The sequence below is a fragment of the Neodiprion lecontei genome, chromosome 5 (assembly GCF_021901455.1).
Source record: "Neodiprion lecontei isolate iyNeoLeco1 chromosome 5, iyNeoLeco1.1, whole genome shotgun sequence".
NCBI classification, from domain to species: Eukaryota; Metazoa; Arthropoda; class Insecta; order Hymenoptera; family Diprionidae; genus Neodiprion; species Neodiprion lecontei.
The window spans coordinates 20539257-20559272 of record NC_060264.1 but is presented as its reverse complement, the minus strand read 5'-3'; the positions used below and the strand labels follow the sequence as shown (position 1 = coordinate 20559272).

General features: G+C 38.7%; 2 protein-coding genes across 6 annotated transcripts; both read right to left on the bottom strand.

Annotated features, from left to right (window-relative positions):
• Positions 1–894: 894 nt before the first annotated feature.
• On the bottom strand, positions 895–7838 carry LOC107226821 (hemocyte protein-glutamine gamma-glutamyltransferase). Of its 2 annotated transcripts, none has more exons than XM_015667747.2 (8): positions 7750–7838; positions 4157–4659; positions 3837–4063; positions 3072–3676; positions 2892–2989; positions 2160–2450; positions 1892–2052; positions 895–1785 (listed from the first exon to the last, which is right to left on the bottom strand). In XM_015667747.2, the coding sequence occupies exons 2-8, from the start codon at positions 4632–4634 to the stop codon at positions 1486–1488; spliced, it is 2160 nt and encodes a 719-aa protein (XP_015523233.1). In that variant the 5' UTR covers positions 4635–4659; positions 7750–7838; the 3' UTR covers positions 895–1485. The 2 variants fall into 2 exon arrangements, with proteins under 2 accessions (XP_015523233.1, XP_046596451.1); XM_046740495.1 differs by having other exon boundaries at positions 4157–4642; positions 7750–7815.
• Positions 7839–10560: 2722 nt separating this feature from the next.
• On the bottom strand, positions 10561–19688 carry LOC107226065 (vascular endothelial growth factor receptor 1-like). 4 transcript variants are annotated; one of them, XM_046740485.1, is made up of 14 exons: positions 19376–19688; positions 18234–18866; positions 17767–18072; positions 17008–17619; positions 16615–16911; positions 16016–16315; positions 14631–14749; positions 13392–13542; positions 12839–13063; positions 12585–12741; positions 11928–12171; positions 11458–11789; positions 11280–11385; positions 10561–11117 (listed from the first exon to the last, which is right to left on the bottom strand). In XM_046740485.1, the coding sequence occupies exons 1-14, from the start codon at positions 19467–19469 to the stop codon at positions 11001–11003; spliced, it is 3693 nt and encodes a 1230-aa protein (XP_046596441.1). In that variant the 5' UTR covers positions 19470–19688; the 3' UTR covers positions 10561–11000. The 4 variants fall into 4 exon arrangements, with proteins under 4 accessions (XP_046596441.1, XP_046596442.1, XP_046596444.1 ...); XM_046740486.1 differs by lacking the exon at positions 17767–18072; XM_046740488.1 differs by lacking the exons at positions 17767–18072; positions 19376–19688 and having other exon boundaries at positions 17008–17432; positions 18234–18319.
• Between the last annotated feature and the right edge of the window lie 328 nt (positions 19689–20016).

Genomic DNA, 20016 nt, shown 5'->3' with positions numbered 1-20016 from the left:
GGAGATGATTGATTCCCGACGCTGATAGGTGTACGAAATATACAAGGTGCTTATGTTAAATCTGGACAGACTTCTACGGTGTGTAGGGGCTGTCTAGGGAAGCATTTTCAGGCAAGGCAACCATGGTCGGAAACTCATCTTAACGGCTGTGGAGGGCTTATGTATAATAAGACCTTCTGAATGTACTGAGCAATACACGTAAATAACCACCAAATCGTAAACCACATCTGAATTCTGAGTTAGAAGCAAAACCAACACAAAAAGTGTTTCTTTGTAGTGCAATGCACTGTTTTTTCTTTCATTCACTTGTATGTGAATGAACTAGCTGCTGAAATAAAATGATTAACGGTGTTTTTCAATAAATTTTTCATGTTCAAAAATAATATCAAATATGTAGATCCTCATTTAAATGTACCAGGGTGATGCACCGAGTGCAAATTTAATAGAGTTTACATAGATAAAAATTCATAGCGCGCAAGGATTCGCACTTAATATTTGTAGCACAGCATACAGATTTTTCGGGCACAATCTACTTGCAAGTGCTAACAAATTTTCATAGAATTTTTTCCATAGCTTTATTTTGAAAGAAAATACATCGTTTTTAAGAATCATGATAAAAAATTAGCCGTTTTGTGAAAACAAAATTTAGAATATCTCACTCCCAGGTGAGAATTTAGGTGAAATCCTATCACAATGTGTGAAAAATACTTGAAAAAAACCACGTGTCAAAATCCCAGACGAATTGATCAGAATTGACAATGGAGTAGATAAAAGGATTTACCAATGCCACACAAGCGCCGGTGAATATACTAAAATGGAAATGGAGATAGTTTATTAGAATTGCTAGTTTACTATACTCACGTTGAAGGCAATTGATTTGGACAACTCACTGTATAAATTAAACACAATGATTAAGTTTATTGAAATTTAAACCGAGTTGAGGTTACAATGATTGAATATTATTACAAAATGGTTGTATGCAAAGATAGCCTATTCTGGCCTTAGGTCATCGTTTCCCAAACGACACTAGTTGGAAAAGGTTTTATTACGCTGCACTCGCACGCCAGTTCCTGCATGTCCGAAAATATTATAAGGTGATTTTCGGACATCTGGTTTGTCCTAACGAACTGTTGTTTGACGGTAAACGGTTTTCGCTCAATCGCTGATGAGATGAATAGCCAAAGCCATGAAAGGCATTGTAAAAAAGAAAATGCTTTGACCATGAGCTTGCAATATTGAAAGGATACCAGTCGTTCTCTGGTGTGGTCCTTCTGATACGCACGTGCACCTAAGTCTGTTTGGATGTTGACTGCCGTCGATATCATTTAACCATACGTTTAATACAAACAAGAATATATGTTTCTCAGGACGGTTAGAAGATATAAGAAACCGTGTGCTACCGGACAGCAACTGTGGGCTGATCCCTTCAGTGATAACAAGAATATCAAGATGACAACATTATTAAGAATACACCGTATCTACATATTATTGGGTCAAGTTTCCCAGTTCGTTGATAACTTCGACAGTTGCCATCCCACTGATATCGCAAAGTTGTTTGGACACAAAGGTGACCACAAGGTTGTGTTTTCCAGTTTTGTGTGGGATGACTTGATATTTTGCTTGAACCGTTCCGCCTGGAGCAACATCTCTGAATCTCATCTCCTTGGTCTTGATAAACCCTGAACTATCGAAGTTGATTTCACAGTCGGTCAGCAACTCTTTCAAGGGGTTCTCGAATTTAAGTGACATATCTGCTGGCTTTCCAACAATCAGTGTTTTCGCGGTCTGAAAAATTTTATTCGTCAGCACAGAGTTTGAGCGATTGCATGTAATTCGTGACGTTCTGTAAGTTGAGGCTGAAGAATTGTCTTACGAGTTCAGACTACGTTACCTCTATTGCGATAGTCGGTTTCACGACCCGGAAATCGTCCTCACCGACCCAAGTTTGGTTAGTTTCTACGACATTGATCACGGCGGACAACTTCATGTGGCAGTACTCCACTAGTTTTTCCAGATACTGATCAGCGGTGACAGGCAAGCGAAGCACTTCACCTGAAGCATGAAAATAACATCAATATCGAAACAATCGTGCCGCAATTTTCACCTCTATCACGATTCAGTGCATAAGGCCATCTTCCGAGTATTGTAATTCAACTTACGTTCATGGGGAGAAACAGTAAAACGTGTAGTCACTGCTCTCACCATGTTTCCTGGATTACCGTTGTAGTACACGCTTCTGATTGTCAAGTTCGCATGGAAGGTTCGTGGCTCGTGAGAATAATTCTTTATATTGACCTCAAGTGAAAAAGGTTCTCCGATATTCACTGTGTCGAGATCAACCAGAGTGAATTCACAATCTTCCTCGGCTTTCTCAGGAATCGCGTAAATTTTCCTCGCACCATTCAAACTACGAGCAGCCCTGTACAGAGCAAACCGCTCCTCCCTTGTACCTAAAGTAATCATAACACATATTAGCATGAAAAATAATATCATTGTTAACAAACAAACGGACCTCAAAAATCTTAGCCACTTCTACTATGATATCATTAAAAATTCGCAAATTGGCGCCTCGTTTCGACATTTGGTCTCCATTGATTATCGTTAGAAAAATCTGTATTGATTTTGAAATATGATCATCGATAAATGCGATAATTGCATGCACAACATATCACATCACTTCACATCACAATATCTAAGCCGATAAAGTCGTCAATGATTTGTATCTATATAATTAAAGATTAAGAATTACCCTACTCACTCTGGTACTCATTGGTAAATACGTTGTTAGCTTTGATTAATTGTTTCTAAGTTTTCCTTGTTGATGTGTTGTGTCACGTGATTGGCTTCGGAATTTCCAGTTCGGTGAAATGAGATGCTTCAAGTTTACTTACCCTCTCTAGCTTTGTAATGAAAAGTGATATCCTCTCGGTCTCCATCGCCGTTCGGGTCAAACACAAAAGGCGCTTTGGTCAAGATCATACGTCCAACCCTGTACGAAATGGACGGAATTAAGACAATGTGATAACTCAATTTCAAGCAAAGAGCCCAAACTGACGACAAAAAGCACTCACTCGGATTTGGAGCAGCTAATCTTCCTCCAACCAGATTCACTTCGCCTGTCTTCTATCCAATGTATAACGTCAGCGTTGACGGTCGACACCATAAAGGGAATGTCATAATTGAAGCCAACGGCGCCTTGCCTGATCGCCTCGATGGAAGCCGGACCGCATTGGTACATGCCATCAGACTGTTCCTGAGGTGTTGCGTCAATGGCCTGCCAGCCACCGTAACCCATGGGCAGATCCGGCCTGGCCATCCAGACCTCGTTCCAGACGTGAAAGTTCCAGACCATGTCGACGAATTGTTTCCCAGTGATTGGATCTTGATACAGATACTCGTAGTGACTGTTAAAGTAACGGTCGATGGTCAACGTATTGTCGCCGTCGTGCGCTGAGGTCAAATTCGTAACGGACCTTGCAGGCAATCCCAATGCTCTGCAAACGGTGGTCGCGACTCCTGAGTATACCCAGCATTGACCCCAACCAACAGATTCTTTGGTTTCCAGAAACTTCTTCAATATTGGGACACTTCCTGTCCACGTGGACGGAGAAACTCCGCCATCGTATTTACTATCCCATCGACCGACTACAACTCCTCCATCATCATTCGCGTTGATCTGTGATGATGAATATTAACAAGTTACTTTTTGGTACCGAAATAACAACGTGCGTTCAAATCTTGCAACAAAACGATAGAAATAGTTGCAAAGATCTGCTAGCAATATTAGAACAATAATATGAAAACACGATTCGATAATCAGTAAATTCGCCACTCACGATTCTAGATATTGCTCTGGACATTTTGATTGGGTCTCCTCGAGCCGCGTCCTTGATTTCGGATCTCTTCAGCATCAATTCACACGCTGGAAGCACGCAGTCCTCGAATTGACCAAAAACCCATCCTCTGCCTCTGTGTTGTTTCTCGGTTCCCAGCCAGATTTTACCCGTGTCGTTCATCACGTACTCTTCGAGTAGTTTTTCGTCGTCCATGTAAACAAGATCATCTGAAAAATAGAGATAATTTTGGCTCGTTGCACGATTTCGACGGAATGTTTAATGCCGGCAGTATAAAATTATCTGATCAGATTCACACTCACCCTTCACCCATGGATTAAACAGCAGATAGATGTCGCTGTCAACTTCGTAAGTATTGACGGTTTTTTCAACACCTGATACAGTCGTATCTATCCTCATTTTCCAAACTCCGACCGGACTGTCCGCCGGACTTTGAACCTCGAGTGAGACATTTTCTGACCTCATATCGGTTACCCTGACCTGCCAGGTCTCCGAATTGGCCAGAAAAGAAGTTTTGTCATCGACGGTGACAATTCCTTTGGTACCTCTCATCACGTCTGGACGAGATCCAAAGCTGAAGAAAATACGAACAATGTCCGATTCTTTAACGAATGGACGGTTGAAGCGTAGTTTCAGTTTGAACAATTGGCCACGTCGTAGAACCGGCGTCGGTGGATCCATGGTGACAAGTTCGTAGCCATCGGTGCGGTGGAGCTTTGCATTTTCCTTTTCGCACAGGTCAACGGTTTTCACACTCAATGCTGTATGTAGAACAACCATCTTGAACACTTAAAAATCCGCCGTTCTGGCGTTGAATTTTAGTTATTACTCTGCGCAAATTGTTATTCGAAAACAAGGTTTTTATCTCCAAATTTGTTTCTAACGTTTGAATCGCGTAATAGTTGTCAGTCCAAAGATTTTCAAAAACTCTTCTTTCAAATAATCCGTTTCAAAATTCAGATTCTTATTTTACGTATTTCAAATAAGGAGCTTTTAAAGAGCTTAAAAGGTGTTAAGAAATCAATTAAGAATAATCTCCCGAAATGGATTATAAGTATATGAAGTCTAGTTGAACTATACTTTGGCACAAAACTTTAATCAGTAATGTGCTGTTTTTTTGGTATGTTAAAAAATTGTTATCTCTTTTTATATGAATTCGCTACCTTGAATTAAATATTATACCAGTCCTATGCACAGATGCTTTCGCCTCTCTGTAGGACAGATAGTCATATATAATTATATACATGTATAAATATATTGATCTGTACTCTTAACTGGTAAATAATTGTAAAATAAATATAAATATAACAAAAATGGAAAGTGATATTTAATGCGATAACCAGAAAAAAATATGAACCACAATGAGCAAACTTTATCTGACATCTGAAATTTCGATATGAAAAGAAATTTCCTTTTGATTAGCTTGATAAAAAAGTAAAAGATTCGATTCAAGGACTTCTTAGGCCTGAGCAAGCAGCTTATTCTTGTGAAGGATTTTGTTTTTGTCATAATTCAGCAAACAATTTTCAATGCCATGAATAAAAATTGGTAGAAAAAAAAAATTCTGAAGTTACCCTGTTGCATTACGCAGCTCAACAAGGAAACAAACAAAAACAAACAAAAAATAATATCCTTTGCTGCCCTGATTCTTTCCGTGAATTTTGGTGTTTGAGAACGTAGAATTGATGAGCAAAACCAGGATTATAGTGGACTGGTTCTAGTTTTTATGTTACTGTAAGATTGAAGAGTGGCGGAGGGAGAGGATGGTTTCTGATATAATTATAGTTTTATTTGTAAATTATACGTACAGAATCGCCAAAATTCAGGGAAAAAAACTTGCGTTAAAAAAAGTGCAGTATTTTTTGACAAACTTTAAAAATAAGAAAAAATCGAACTTCTCATTCAAATATAATATTGCTTTTTTGAGTCATATATGAAAATGTGGATAAAATAAATAACTAGAGCCAATTTCGAAAAACTACGCTTACTCCTAGGATCGTCGATGTCAAATCTTTCTAATACCACTCAAGTATCAGGGCAACAAAACCACTGTTGACCAGTGTTATGCATACATGCGTCCATTGCACCTTTGATGTTCAAGAGCCACATGCTAATATTTGAGCTTATCGCTGAATGCGGTCAAAGAAGCGATTACGTCCAACCGACCAGTATCCGTTTCTCACCGTCCGTTTTATGCTATTAAAATTCAAGCTCCCTCCTCTCGACGACAGGGATACGAAATTCAACATTTCGAAACGACGTCACAGGGTAAAGAAAGAAATGATTTTTTTGGCGAAAGTCAACATCAGTTTCTATACGTTTTCTTCGGCCATTTAGTTAATTTTTCCATATTATTATCGGAGAATTTCGTACTAGCTGTCACAATGCTGACGCATTGATACGATTATAGAGGAATAATTATCAACTAGTGCGTCATCATCATTTATTTATACATTTCTTATATCATTCGAAATTCGAGAAACCACAAACGCGGTATACTATCAAACATATGGTTGAAAAAAAAAAATTAAATCCGACAATTATTACTTTTAAGTTTTATCTAATGCACGTGAATATGTGTCAGCGTGCTTCGGGTGTTGAATGATAAGCAGAATGACTCGTAGATGGGGGATTTCCCGTCTCTCGGGATGTTATTCCATGAAAAAAATTAACTGTCGTCGTTGATACGGAATTGTCGATACGAAGATGAAAAATTATTTGTATAAATTATCACCACGAAAAATGTTTTATTTCAATCCACAATACGTACTGTAAGTAGGCTTTTATTTGACACAATCGGATAACATTTCAATTTGGAATTTTTTGCTTCCGCATTTTTCCAAATTTTATTCCGTCCATTGAAAAGAATATGTATGATTTTTTTCAAGTTCTTATTTCGATCTGTTCTTCAGTCAATAATTTTTGGGTAATTACGTGTTTCGACTTTGTGAATAAATTTTAGTCAAAAACGAAAAGAGATATCCGGAAAAATCTAATAAATTTATTTACTGACTTTCAGTATAAATTCGTGTAAAAAATATCACGAAATAGTAACTATATGCTAGTTGAATGATTCAAATGTAACGAGCCATTGGCCCAGAATGAGACTTGCTTTGGAATTTTTAGAAAAAAAGTCTACGTTTCAGTATTCTCCTTGCACAAAAATAATACGGGTCCATCATGAAGAAAAATAATTCGCTATTGTTTAAAAGTCAACGAAGTAGATGATTTTGCGAAGATCTGATTTCTTAATATCCAATTTTACCTATCTATGATTAAAGATGAAAGAGTAAACATTGTTTTGCCATTTTCAATATCTCGTATCTTTTTTAATTCATAATTATTTGAAAAGTCGAAATAGGTAATTATTTGAAAATTCATAACTGGAGAAAACATCATAAAAAATATTTAGAAAAAATCATGGATTACTCTCTGTGGTGGGCAATATGAAGTCAAGAAAAAAATGAAGCAGTCCAAAAATTGGACCTTAAAATCTCGCAAGATTTCACAAAAAGTGTCTGCATATGAATCTTCAAGTTTTCCGCAAAAGTTGTCATCTAAATCTTACAATATGACGATCAATATTTGTTACTTTTTTCACCGAATTGCGTAGCGCTAAAATGTCTTGTATTTTTTCGTTGACAAAATTTCCGAACGAGATTACATGTGAATTTTTCAATTAAACAAAACCAGAAGTATGAATATAGTAAATAAAAATCCATCTCACGCACAAGAACTGCTAAAACTAAAAACTATGACCAAATTTTCAAGCAGTATTTTTTTGCTGTTTCGAATCGCTTCTGGCAAAACTCTTTTTTTATTTTTATTTCACTCACAAGTATTACACATATCCTATGGGAAAATTTTAATTCATGGATAAAAATGTTGCACTTACCTCGAACAAAACGATGATGATAACAAAGCGTTGACGGAGCAAGGATTGAGACACGATATCTGCAGCACGAGCGTCAATTGCAGACTGCACTTATTCAGGATGGTGAGAATATATAAAGGATACAAAAGCTCGGTATTTCCCGGATGTGGTTGTTAAGTTTTTCCGGCAGCATAGAATACTACTTAATCTCTCATTCCACATTAAATTTTCCGTTTCTGATTTCATCAGATCAAATGCAAACGCTCGTGTGAATTATGCAACAGTTGATATTTGCTTTGCGTTGCATAATTTTGTAACAACTTGAGGCTGTTTTTTTATTATCACAATTATCGTTTCCACCACATAAGAAGAACTTGCGAAATGAGTAGCGGCTGGCAAAGAAGAGATAAAACGATACGTAAAAAAAAAAATCACTTGTCCAAAAATTGTGATTATAATTTCATGATGGAAATGAGTTGCTGAAAAATACTAATCGAAAATTTTTTCAATAAACTTCAGTACGATTAAGACACCCCGTATATTCATTTCGAATCATTCAAAGGAATATGATTTCAAGAATGTAAGAATGGCAAAAATTTACCTTCAACTAACGGTCACGCCGAATGAAATTTCTTCATCGCGTGAACGAATGATTATTGCAAACAGGTTTAGTCATAGTTCCATGACGTGTGAAATATGTCACGTAATTTTCTAAATAAATTTCTATATACGGTTATGGTTTGAAGTGTGTTTCTAGGTTAGTAATGCGGGGAATCCTAACATTTTCGTCAAAATGGCTCAATTAACCAGACTTGAATACCAAGTCATGTGGTCGACATGCCGCCTATTGCGGTTTTTACCACTTGGATTCCATTATGGCAATGCTAACATGTTTGTGGCGCCTCGAAACCGTCGAATGGTTTTTATATTGCATTGTGAATCATTTTCGAGTTCCGTTCTAACGTCAACTACGCAGTACTGCTACTTCGTACATGATAATGCCACGATCTTTAACTGAAAAATAAAAGACACCCTATGCCACATCTTCTTTTTCGTCGGAGAAAGAAAATTTTCGTTTCGTTGCAGTCAAGTAATTAGAGATCACTCTAAACATCTTCACAGTTATCGTGAGAACAAAATTCTTCATATAATTACGATCGGACTTCACAACACGTAATTTAGTTTGATCCTCAAGTTTTTGGTGGTTTTCCCCTTTTTGTTAGCATGCTAAATTTAGCTTTAGGTATGCTACAGTTACAAGTTTTTTTCCGATTTGCTTGCGCCGATTTGGTTACATGTATTATCGACGTTTCGTTTGTGTTCCCGGCTCACTCACGCTTCCTTATTCTAATCCTATTTGGTAATTTTTTGGTCTGTTTGCCTACATCTGTACTTCAATGGTTTGTACACAGTCTTATGCTCGTGATATCTAGTGTTGTAGAATTGCTGTTGACCAGACAAGGTGTTAGTTTTGACTCGAATGTGAGGAACAAGTAGATATTGTAACGCCCGGATTTCATCGAGCGTCGGTGAAAATCGAATCTCCGGTAAAAGCTTGGAACAGCGTTTTAAAATAACTTCAAAACGCCGATGTGGTGAGCAAAATGAGAAATTTTTACCGCAAACAAGGGAAATGGAGAAAATTACGCAGCTGCAGTTATCTCGAAACTTTCTCCGTACAGGAAAGTGAAATCAAGTGCGGAAACACTATAAAAATAGAATGCCGTATAAAATATTGAAAGAAATATTGCGAAGTCGGTTCAACGCTTGCGGCGAGCTTAACCGATAATGCAACAGTTAAAAGCGATTTCTCTGAGCCATCTTGTGTTTCAAAATCCATATGAATGGCGTCTGTTGCCACGTTAACTGCGATATCATGCAATATTCCTACAGCATGACCATCATGGGTTCGGATGGATGGATGGTTTGAGATCTTACGAAGACGTGAAGATAAGCATGCATGATCGTGTATAACATTTTGCGTGGTTGTCAAAGGAATGGAAAAAATCCATTAGCTGGAGAAATATGGTGAAGGCATGATTGCCACTGATATGCAGGAACTGGATCGTTCATCACTTGCAAAATTTTGACAAACTTACAAGGAGAAAACTGTGGATTAAGACTGCCATGATGGAATTTATGCGTTCGAAAATGTTTAACTTATAAATCTATGACTATAGCTATGTTAGAGAAGAAAAATCTAATCAGACAATCATCATTGCATTGAACGCGATAAATTTATTGTAATATTATATGAGTACGGGATGGAACTGGACGGAAATAGCAGGACAGGATAGAGACTATGGTGTTGATATGAAAAATGTGGGAGAGTTGGTAAGGAGTAATTGACTGGTGGCGATACGCCTGACGTAACGCTGTTAAAAAGTGTTTAAACATTCGAAAAAACTGAATTATAGCAAGAGTGACTTGGGTCGAACAAAATAACGTATCTTTTTTTTAAATTGACCAATTGGCAGAATTCGAATGGGGTTTGAAAATGCACAAATGGGCCTTGTTAGAATATACGTATAATCACTTTTGCTTTCTTTCCGAGAAGTATGATTATTTGAGCGTAATGTGAAGCATTAAGAGATGGTGGAAGTTGCTTTAAAAAAGTCCAATCGATATTTTTGTTGATTTTTCACCCTCACACCGAGCAGGTTTCTTAAATTTGGAGCAGGGTTTCTCACGAAATTCAGAATGAATACGGTCTTTGAGTTTGCTAAAAAAATCGCAGTTGGGGAGAAAACAAATTTTCATGGTAGTACACTTTACACTAAACTCAAAAATGGCATACTAACCACTTTAAGGTTTAATTCTATTCCATAGTAATTGAGATTTAATTTATTTGTTTATTTATTTATCAGTTTGAACACGAGCAAAGCCCACTTATAGGTTGAATAGGAAACATATCGACAAACCAACTTCGTAGTCGAAAATGACGCCGTAATAATCTTGATTAGGTACTTATAAGTAGTTAGCAAGACGAGCGGTAAACAAGAATGAATTTTTTTTCCGACGCACATCGTGAGATGATACAACTGATACAACTACGAAATCAGTCGGCAAACTGAAAATTCAACTTAACTCAGTCGTGGAGAATTAGGCGACGTACTAAAACGAGTTATTTACAAGTGTTCCCTCCTGATTACATGTAAATCTTATGCGATACAATATAAATAAGGACATTATTTGTGGGTGATGCTGAAAGGGTCATGGATTTTAACCGACTGATCATGAACTTGTGATGCGCTTCAACGACATTGATATTCCTAAAGTTGGGTCTCGTCATGGGAGACAGATTCTTCACCTTTGATTACGGTCTCCCTCTCACGTCTCCAAGCATCGGCGTACATCTCAGTGTAAGAATTGCCCAAGTCAAGGTAATACTAAAAGGTATTATTATAATGAGAATTGATCGTAATGAAGGTGGTGGATGTTCTGAGCCACTAATGCTGCTGCATATCGTGTCTAATAAAGCTGACACGTTCGTACGGACGAATTTGCATATTGTGGATTGCAAGAGATAACTCAAAAAACATTTCGGTTACCAATTTCACATGCTCGTCCACCATTTCAGAAATTTTCCAGATGAGCGATTCGAACGAAGGACGTTCCGATGGCTCCTCTTTCCAGCAATGTAACATCATATCATACCTGAAATGATGGCCAGATAATTTCATATTGTAAGAAACCGTGTCACGAAGTGAGGAGAATTAGCACACTCACAAAATCTGCGGCGCGTATTTCGGTCGCTCCATACGATAACCTTCGATCAGGGTTTGATACATATTTTCGGGTCTTATCCCATGATACGGCGTATCAGCAAGTGAGAAAAGCTCCCACAGAACGACTCCGTACGACCAAACATCCGATTTCGTTGAAAATACTCGATCCCTGAGCGACTCGATGGCCATCCACTTCACCGGAGGCGGACCACGCTCGTTGTTCGCAAAGTTCTGTTCCTCGCGGAGAGACTTTGACAGTCCAAAGTCACAGATTTTCACAACATTGTTATCAGAGAGGAGAATGTTTCTTGCCGCCAAGTCTCCGTGGAGAACCTGAAACAGGATTAACGAATGCCGTAAATGATTGGCCAAGTAAACGCGTCCTGCAAAGCTTCTTATTGTTAGACGGTGTGAAACATTTCCACCCACTTATTTGTGCTGAGATGATCCCGCGTAGAAATCTTCACTCACCTTCTTCGCACTCAGATACTGCATACCACGTGAAATTTGCCAAGCCCAACACACCAAGTCTTGTGTGCGTATCGGATCTGTCACCGTTTCTGTGTAATCGCCCGGGTATTTGAATTGCAGCTTTGGTTCAGCTATTTCGGCCTCTGTGACAACGTCTACTCCAACACTTGTACATTTGGGATCGTTGTTATCGCTGCATCCTTCTGCATCTTCATTATCGTTGCACTGTGACTTATTTTCTGAGCTGTAGAGACCACAAAAGGATGATTAGACGGTTGAAAAGGAAAGAAAAGATTCATCATTGCTGAACATGTTAATTCGTTTATTTTCATTTATAGTTCCCAAGAAACCATATGTCCTAATCATATTTAGCTGACGAATGTCACGGACGTATGAATAAAACGTGGCGAATGAGTCATTGGGTGTGATTTGAAGTTCCGTTTATCACTGAACTTGACAGATTATTAAGCACTTGTGCTTTCAACTTACGCTCAGATTGGATACGTGGTTCATGCAACCATGGTGGATAGAAATCCAAACGATTACTCAAGTTCTATTTTCGCTTACAGAGAGTACGAATAAGGCGGCTCCACATATTGCCAAATATTCTTTCACCCACTATCGTTCGGCTATAGCAAGTACACAACAACAACTTACCCTCGATCGTTGGCGTCGATCGTATCGACAAGGGGATTTCGATCACGAATCTCTCCAGTATCGGAACCCAATTGATTCACAAAATCACGTCGGTGTCGTAACAAGTAGTCGCGAATGTTTCCAAATCGACAAAATTCCACGATAACACAGATTTGACCTATTGGTATCCATCGAAAGATGAGTTTCATCAACGTCACATCAGCCTAGCAGTAAATTTCAGTTACATTGTACTCACGTTACTTCGAAAAACTCACTGTATTGTAGATTTTTTGTACAGGCACCGAGAAGGTTGACGAGGTTCAGATGGTTGCCGATGTAGCAAAGAATCCTGAGTTCCCGAAGAAGAGCTGTCTTGCAGTCCAGACTGGCTGTCGCTCGGACCGTCTTGACAGCGACCGTTGTGACGGCTTCGTGGCTACGGATGGTTTTTGCCTGCCCTTTTCTCACCACATTGAACGTCCCACTTTCCAGTATGTCGCCTAGTGGATAAAGTGAATCCGCAATCAATCGTCCCGTAATAGTGGAAAAATAGAGGGTGACGATTTTTCGATATCAACAGTGGACTAATGCTAGCAAAAATATATCGTATGTACGTAAGTAACTCTTGGATGGTGGTGTTCGAATATAGTTGAACGTTATTCACTTTTCGATCGCCTATTGATTTTCGGGCCGTGATTATTTTTTGCCTGTAACTTCGAACCACGCAAAAACCTGTCACGCGTTGACTTTTAAAACTTGAATGATTCGCGGAAAAAAATCCATAATATAATCATCCGTCCAATAAAGTCGCAGAAAAGTTTTTCATACCCAGTTTGAGCAGACTTCGAGGAAACTCGTATTTGTTCTCGTAATGTAGTAATTCAGCTTGATCATTGACAGCCACACTTGGATTTAAGATCATTTCATTTCCGTCGTTGAAGTTCGAGAGTCTCGCTCTGATCAACTTCCGTTTCAATGCCTGAAACATAATATTCTTCATGTCAGTTTGGGGGGGTGGGGTGGGGGGGCAGCTTGGACGGCCTAAAAACCATACTTATTTTTAGGAGCTTTTCTAAAGAAAATGAAAACACTTGGAGCAATTGAATTTGAGGACTTTATTATTCATAGTTTCAAGAACATTTTAGAATTTTTTCATTGAAATTAATAACATAATGGTGGCATGGCGCACATTTTGTGGTGGCGCATCTCCTGACGTTGCTGTTCAACTTATGATAGAAAAATTGTCGAGTTAAAAAAAAAAAAAACACCATTTCGGGTTTGAGCTCGTAGCCCAGATGTTGAAAAAAAAAAAAAATTTCACATATATGCGATTGCGAACAAAAAATGTCATCTTTCTATCAAAAATCTATTTGAAGAATCTTTATAAAAGAGTGTTGAGTTTAAAATTAAACAATTTAGCTACGAGCTCGAATCGATAAACAAGTTGTTACGTCCCTACCGGTCATCGCGACTGCGCCCTCTTCACGCCACTAATTACCGACGGGCAATTACTATTACAGCGTCGTGCACGCTCTTACCATAAGCTCTTGGATCTATATCGATCCACACAGTGACCTTCATAGTGTACAACATTACCGCATTCATAACTCTTATGCATCATACCATCTGTAATCAGGCAATCCAATTCCTAGCTATGCAGTGCTAAATAGTATATCTATTTTCTCACTTGAATTGCATATCGAATTTATAGATAGTGGAGAGCTTAAGAAAAAAGCCTGAACGAGAAGCCAGATTTCCCACACATGGATATCGGAAGGTTCGTGTACCTAAATGTAATCCGAATCGAACATCTCTCGCAAACGTTTCTTCAGAACGCAACAAAGTTTTAAAGATTGTATTTTATTATTAATTTCAATAAAAAAAATTTTAAATGTTCTTGAAACTATAAATAATAAAGCCATCGAACTCAAATTGCTCCAACTGTTTTCATTTTCTTTGAAAAAAGAAACTGCTAAAAATGAATACGATTTTAGACCGTCAAAACTGTACCCCCCTTCCCTTAATCATTTAGCTGATGTTGAGGTCAAGGTCACCCTTTTCCAGTACCTTCTTTCGGAGTTTCCGAACGACCAGCGTGCCGGTGACGATGAGAAGTATCAGCGCTAAGACAATCCGCCATACTCGCATTTGACTCAAACAGCCGATATTTTGAGTATCCAAAGCACCTGCGGTAATTATTAATTGATCAAGATAGCTACTTGCAGACATATTTTTGTTGTATCAGAGTGTAGAAAGCATGAACCAACATCAAAACGCAAAACTATTTGACGATATCCTTGTTTATGGTGAAAAGGTATTTGTGCTGTTTTTGACTGGCCAAATGTAACACGTTCTTTGAAAATTTTACTATTGATTTAGAGAGATGGATATCATTTTATTAGGAATTTTCATTAAGTTCCTCGTTTTATCCGAGCATCGTGGATTATCGCACGAAGATAAAATGGATACTTTTAACCCAAAATTCTGCGACAGCAAACAAGTGCTTTCAGAAATCAAGCTTCTGAATATTTGAATCCACTATTGGAGTTTGAATTTTCAGAGTTGACACTCAGCGCGATGAATCTTGATCTGTCTGCACATGTGAAACACTATCAATTCGTGGTGGTTCTACCCACAAATATTTTTAAATGCTTTTCGTGGCAAATTCATCAGACATAGCCAAAAGCTCCAGCGAAATTTTTGTAGAACTCATCGAGACTTTGATAACTCTTGAACACATCTTTTCTTTATTCGTAAGAGTTTAGTCAGTGCTTGCGTAAGTGTGTGATCCCGTTCCAATTGGGCCAACAAATATTGTTATATCTCCAAAACTACGGCTCTGGTTGTTACAAAATACAGCCTAAAACCTGGCAAGACATTGTAGCTATCCACAAAGAAAAAAAAAAAGAAAAGGGATTCGTAGTTCTGAAGTTATAAGCGAACATGTATCAGAAAGAGCTCGAGTATTACAGATACACCGGGACAATCTCTTGGAACTTGAAAATCAACTGCGCATGCGCCAAATAATTTAATCCCATTTGTCGGCGAAATCTTCCCGCAGTGATATTGTTGTCTGCGATGCAGGGGGCCAAGGTACACAAAATGTGTCCATTTGAATTTTCAAAGAGCATAAGCATTAAATTCCGACCGTTCTTTGAAGAATCAACCTTTCGACCCAATATGATAGCAAATGCTTGTCAAACCTTTCCGAGTCACTACCTCAATTATTTGCGGTTCTAGCCTCGAAAATTCGTATCAACTACATCGCCGCCAGAAACAGTTTGACAGCTGAAAACTCGGGAGGGCCAGCCTGCACGAACAGCGATAAAATTCGCGCATGCGCGGTAGATTTTCAAATTTCAAGAGATTGTCCCGGTATATGTAGAGAAGTGAAGATACGGAAAGACATATGAATAAAAATATGAATCTAAAATGGGTTTCAATACTCGTACCTGGTATAACAGCTTTGACAGGATCACTCCAAGGTCCACGATTCATCCTGTATCTACCACAGGCTGCCAAGTAAAACTTATATTCCGCGTACTGCAGCAGATTTCCGATCGTCAAAGAGTTTGTCGTTCCATTCACATATATCGAGCGATTCATACCGTAGGAAGTGGAAAGCACTAGATGGTAGTAATGAATATTCGGTCCTACGTATGAATCTTGGGGTTCTGTCCAGCTGATGAGTATTGAATAGTTGGTCGATGCGTTCACAAAAACGATTGGAACGAAATCCGGATTGACTGAATCTTGGGAAAACGTTAGTCACAATGTTAATGCTTTGTTGAATCACACAGCTGTTACGTTCTATATTCATCAAAATAGTGTCATGCTGCAAGAACAATAAATCTGTCTCTGAGATTGGCTCTGTATAAAATCTTGTATTGCATCAAAGAGTCTGTTGATTGCAAAATATTACTTTGATTTCAACATTCCATTCCAATTTTGTGACTTATGTTAACATTTTTGATCGATGCATGCAGAGATACATTCCAAAGTGTAAATTTCACCGCCACGGCGAGGTGATCAAAGTACACATTCTACCAACCTTCTGACTCTGTACGCACTTGTTTGAGGGTGACACTTGCGTACACATGTCGACACGCGTCAATGGAACACGCGCTTACGTGGAGATCGTAATCCAACGTTGGAGTCAGTCCATTAAACGTGTAGCGTAACTCCTTTGTTTGAGACATGTAATGCTTCCCATTGCGGCCGGACATTCGAATCGATGCATTGTAGAGGCTGATGTAACCCTCCAGTTCTGTCGATGGCGCGGTCCATTCAATCGTTACCGTATAGGAAGTCACTTTCAAAATCGAAACATTTGGAACGTATTCGATATCTCATGGAAAATAAAGATTAACGATCAATATGATAGTGCCATAGTTATGATTGTTGTTAAATCGCAATAAATGAAACGACCCTGAGTTTCGTGTACCTTGTTTCAAGGTTCTAGTCCATTTATATTGAAAAACCGTTGTCGAATTCTCAACTGGATCAATAATTTTATTTCTTATCTGATAGGCAGTATCCGGTTTCAATCCATTCATGACGTAGTAGCCACGGACGTCGAAAAACGATTGGTTCACTGCGTACTGCCATTGATTTGTACCGTTTTCCTTGTAATCAATAACGTAGCTACACGACCAACAAACCAAAGTTGGATCTGCAATTATGAAATCGACCCGGTCTAGCCGTAGGTAAATCCGATCCGATCCAACAGCTCGGAAATTTTTGTATGATTCCTTTTCTCCGTAAGTCACAATTAGCATCGTACGCTGAACATGCTGCTCATTAACTTCCCCACTCCATTTGAACAACGTTCCGTTGTCTTGCGATGTCACGTTTGCGATATCAAGAGTCCTGTCAACGTTTTCCTTGATAAGTGAACTGCTCGAAACGTTCACCTCATTCCATATCAATGAACCGGGAGATTTTTTTAGCCACTTGAAATTTTTCAACGGAAACAAAGCTAGATCGCAAAGCAGGGTCACGGGAGTATTCTCTTCCACCCAGAGCTGGTAACTGTTCTTCAGGTACTTCGGGTTTACTTTATCAGGTTTTTGAGCAACATGAAAAATAAATTCAGAGCACACAATTACGTGGTCCAACTGGTATACAAATCGTATTTCAATGTCGAGGTGTATGAATTTGAAAAGCGAAAGCACGATTCATTGGTGCAAAATATTTGACATACCTACGAGTGTAATCACAACGAGATTCAAGGTGGATCTGAATCGATCTTCACATGAGTCAACGGAACAAGCTGTTACTTCAAAGTAATTTCGACCTTTCTGAGTAATATTGAAAACGTAGCTCAACTCTTTACTTTGTGACCTCGAACATACTTTCACCTCAGACGGGGTTTCGTTCTGATATTTTCGGATTGATACATTATAAAAACTGATGTAACCTTCCAGTTCTGGTGGTGGCGCTTTCCACCTAATCGTTATCGTTGAACTACTGACGTTCGCAATCGTAATGATAGGGAGGTATTCGAGAGCTGCGTATAAAATATAGTGTTTTAAACGATCATTCGCTCATTTGACATGACTGAGGATAAGTGGAATCTATAAAATGGAATCATTCGAAACGACATGAAGTTATTCGAATAGGAAATACTGGAAAATCAGAGTGCAATGAATCTCCCTGAAACTCACTTACCTTGTTTCAACGTCGTCACCCATTTATATTGAACGACGGTACCCAAACTCTGCGAATCGGGAGTAATCACGTTTCTTATCTGATAGGCAGTGTCATTTTTCAATCCGGTTATAACGTGGTAACTGGGAATATCGTGATTCGTCAGTGACATTGCGTGCTGCCATTCCCTCGTACCAATTTCCTTATAATGAATGATGGATTCACTTGGCAAGAACAGTTCGTATTGATACTGAGTTATGAAATTCATCCGATCTATTCGTAGGTAAATGCGATCTGGTCCAACCGCTTGGATATTTTGGTAGGATTCCTGTTCTTTAAAAGTTGTAATATGCAATGTATTTTCTACGTTGCGGCCGTCATCTTCTGCACTGCATTTGTACAACGTTCCGTTGTCTTCGGATGTCACATTTGCGACATCAAACGTCACGGCGGCGTATGTTTCGTTGATTTTCAAAGCGTTCGAAATGTTCACCTCTTTCCAGGTTAAAGTAGCGTCAACTTTCCGTAGCCATTTGAAATTTTTCAACGAATTCCCTTCTACTGCACAGAATAGGGTTGCTGGTTTATTTTCTTCCACCCAAACCTCGTAGTCGTTTCTCGAAACGTTCGGGCTACGTACCGCTGATTCTTTTGCTATGTCAAACACAAATTCATGATTCGTAATTACGCGTTACCTAAGGATGTATTATATTTGAACGTCGAGGTGCGAAAACTTGAAAAGCATAAGTATGGTTCAGCGGGAGATAATTTGGGGCCTTCTTTTTGCCTTCTTCTGTTTGAAGCATACGTGGAAAAAAATGGATCACGGCAATTTTTCATACCCATCATTTGAATGAAAGTCGTGTGAATACTGGATTTTTTTATTCAACCGTTTCCGAGACAGAATAACAGACCAAGAGGACCAACATTGTTCTAAAAACGTGTTCATGAATACCTACTCGAGGTGTGAAAACCTCAACAATCATTGGAATCAGACAAGTAAATTTCAACCGAATTCGATACCTTTTCTAGATCACCATAAACGACAAAAATTAAAAAACAAAGTTAGAAAATACTCAGTCTCAACTTAATTTATGTGTCCCTCGGTTAATGCCGCAGAATGATAATTTATCGAAAATGAAGTTCTGTAATTCTTAAGTCACCTGTGAAAGGTTGCGCGGAGTCGACAGTGACGGCGATGCAGGAAAACGACATCAAATGTCCAATCAGCACGAGTGTCAAATCGTTTTTCTTCATTGCGCCGATTTGCACATTCACCGTGTGTCCGTTCCAGCGCTGATCTGGTTCTTCCTCTGAACAAATCAATTTCTGAGATCATACGAGCTACTGGATCCAAAAATCTGTACAGATCAGACGGTTTTGAAAGTTAAGCCTCGCCTCGTATTTTTTGTCGGAGATCGGTCGTACTCTCATTGGCTGTCAACGTTGCCTACGAGATATTTTGCAAGGTTGAACTTGACTCGGTGAAAGAAGAGTGCACACTGCTCTTATACTTGTACTCGCCATTAGAGATAAGAAAAACCGCACACCGTCGGTGGAAAAATCCCGAAGGATGGTGACCTTGGTAAATACGCAGAAAGTGTGGCGATGAGAAAGCAGTAAACGTACTAAGAAATGAGGCTTCGTTACATGCATTGCATTTTTCTAAGTTTAATGGACCGACGATAATTTTCGTGGTTGACGAAAAAGTTGATTTTCACATTCTAACACGGAACCTGAATGTCCAGATAAATGAATAACGGAAGCGTTGTACTCCTAAATTGACGTCCTACGTTTTTTGTTG

Coding starts and splice junctions, on each gene's coding strand:
- LOC107226821 (XM_015667747.2), bottom strand. CDS start 4,634: ATGGTTGTTCTACATACAGCATTGAGTGTGAAAACCGTTGACCTGTGC. Junction 4,064..4,156: donor GTTTAATCCATGGGTGAAGG/GTGAGTGTGAAT, acceptor TCTATTTTTCAG/ATGATCTTGTTTACATGGAC. Junction 2,451..2,891: donor TCATTACAAAGCTAGAGAGG/GTAAGTAAACTT, acceptor TGATTACTTTAG/GTACAAGGGAGGAGCGGTTT.
- LOC107226065 (XM_046740485.1), bottom strand. CDS start 19,469: ATGAAGAAAAACGATTTGACACTCGTGCTGATTGGACATTTGATGTCG. Junction 18,073..18,233: donor GGTGACGACGTTGAAACAAG/GTAAGTGAGTTT, acceptor TTTTATACGCAG/CTCTCGAATACCTCCCTATC. Junction 11,386..11,457: donor AAATACGCGCCGCAGATTTT/GTGAGTGTGCTA, acceptor CCATCATTTCAG/GTATGATATGATGTTACATT.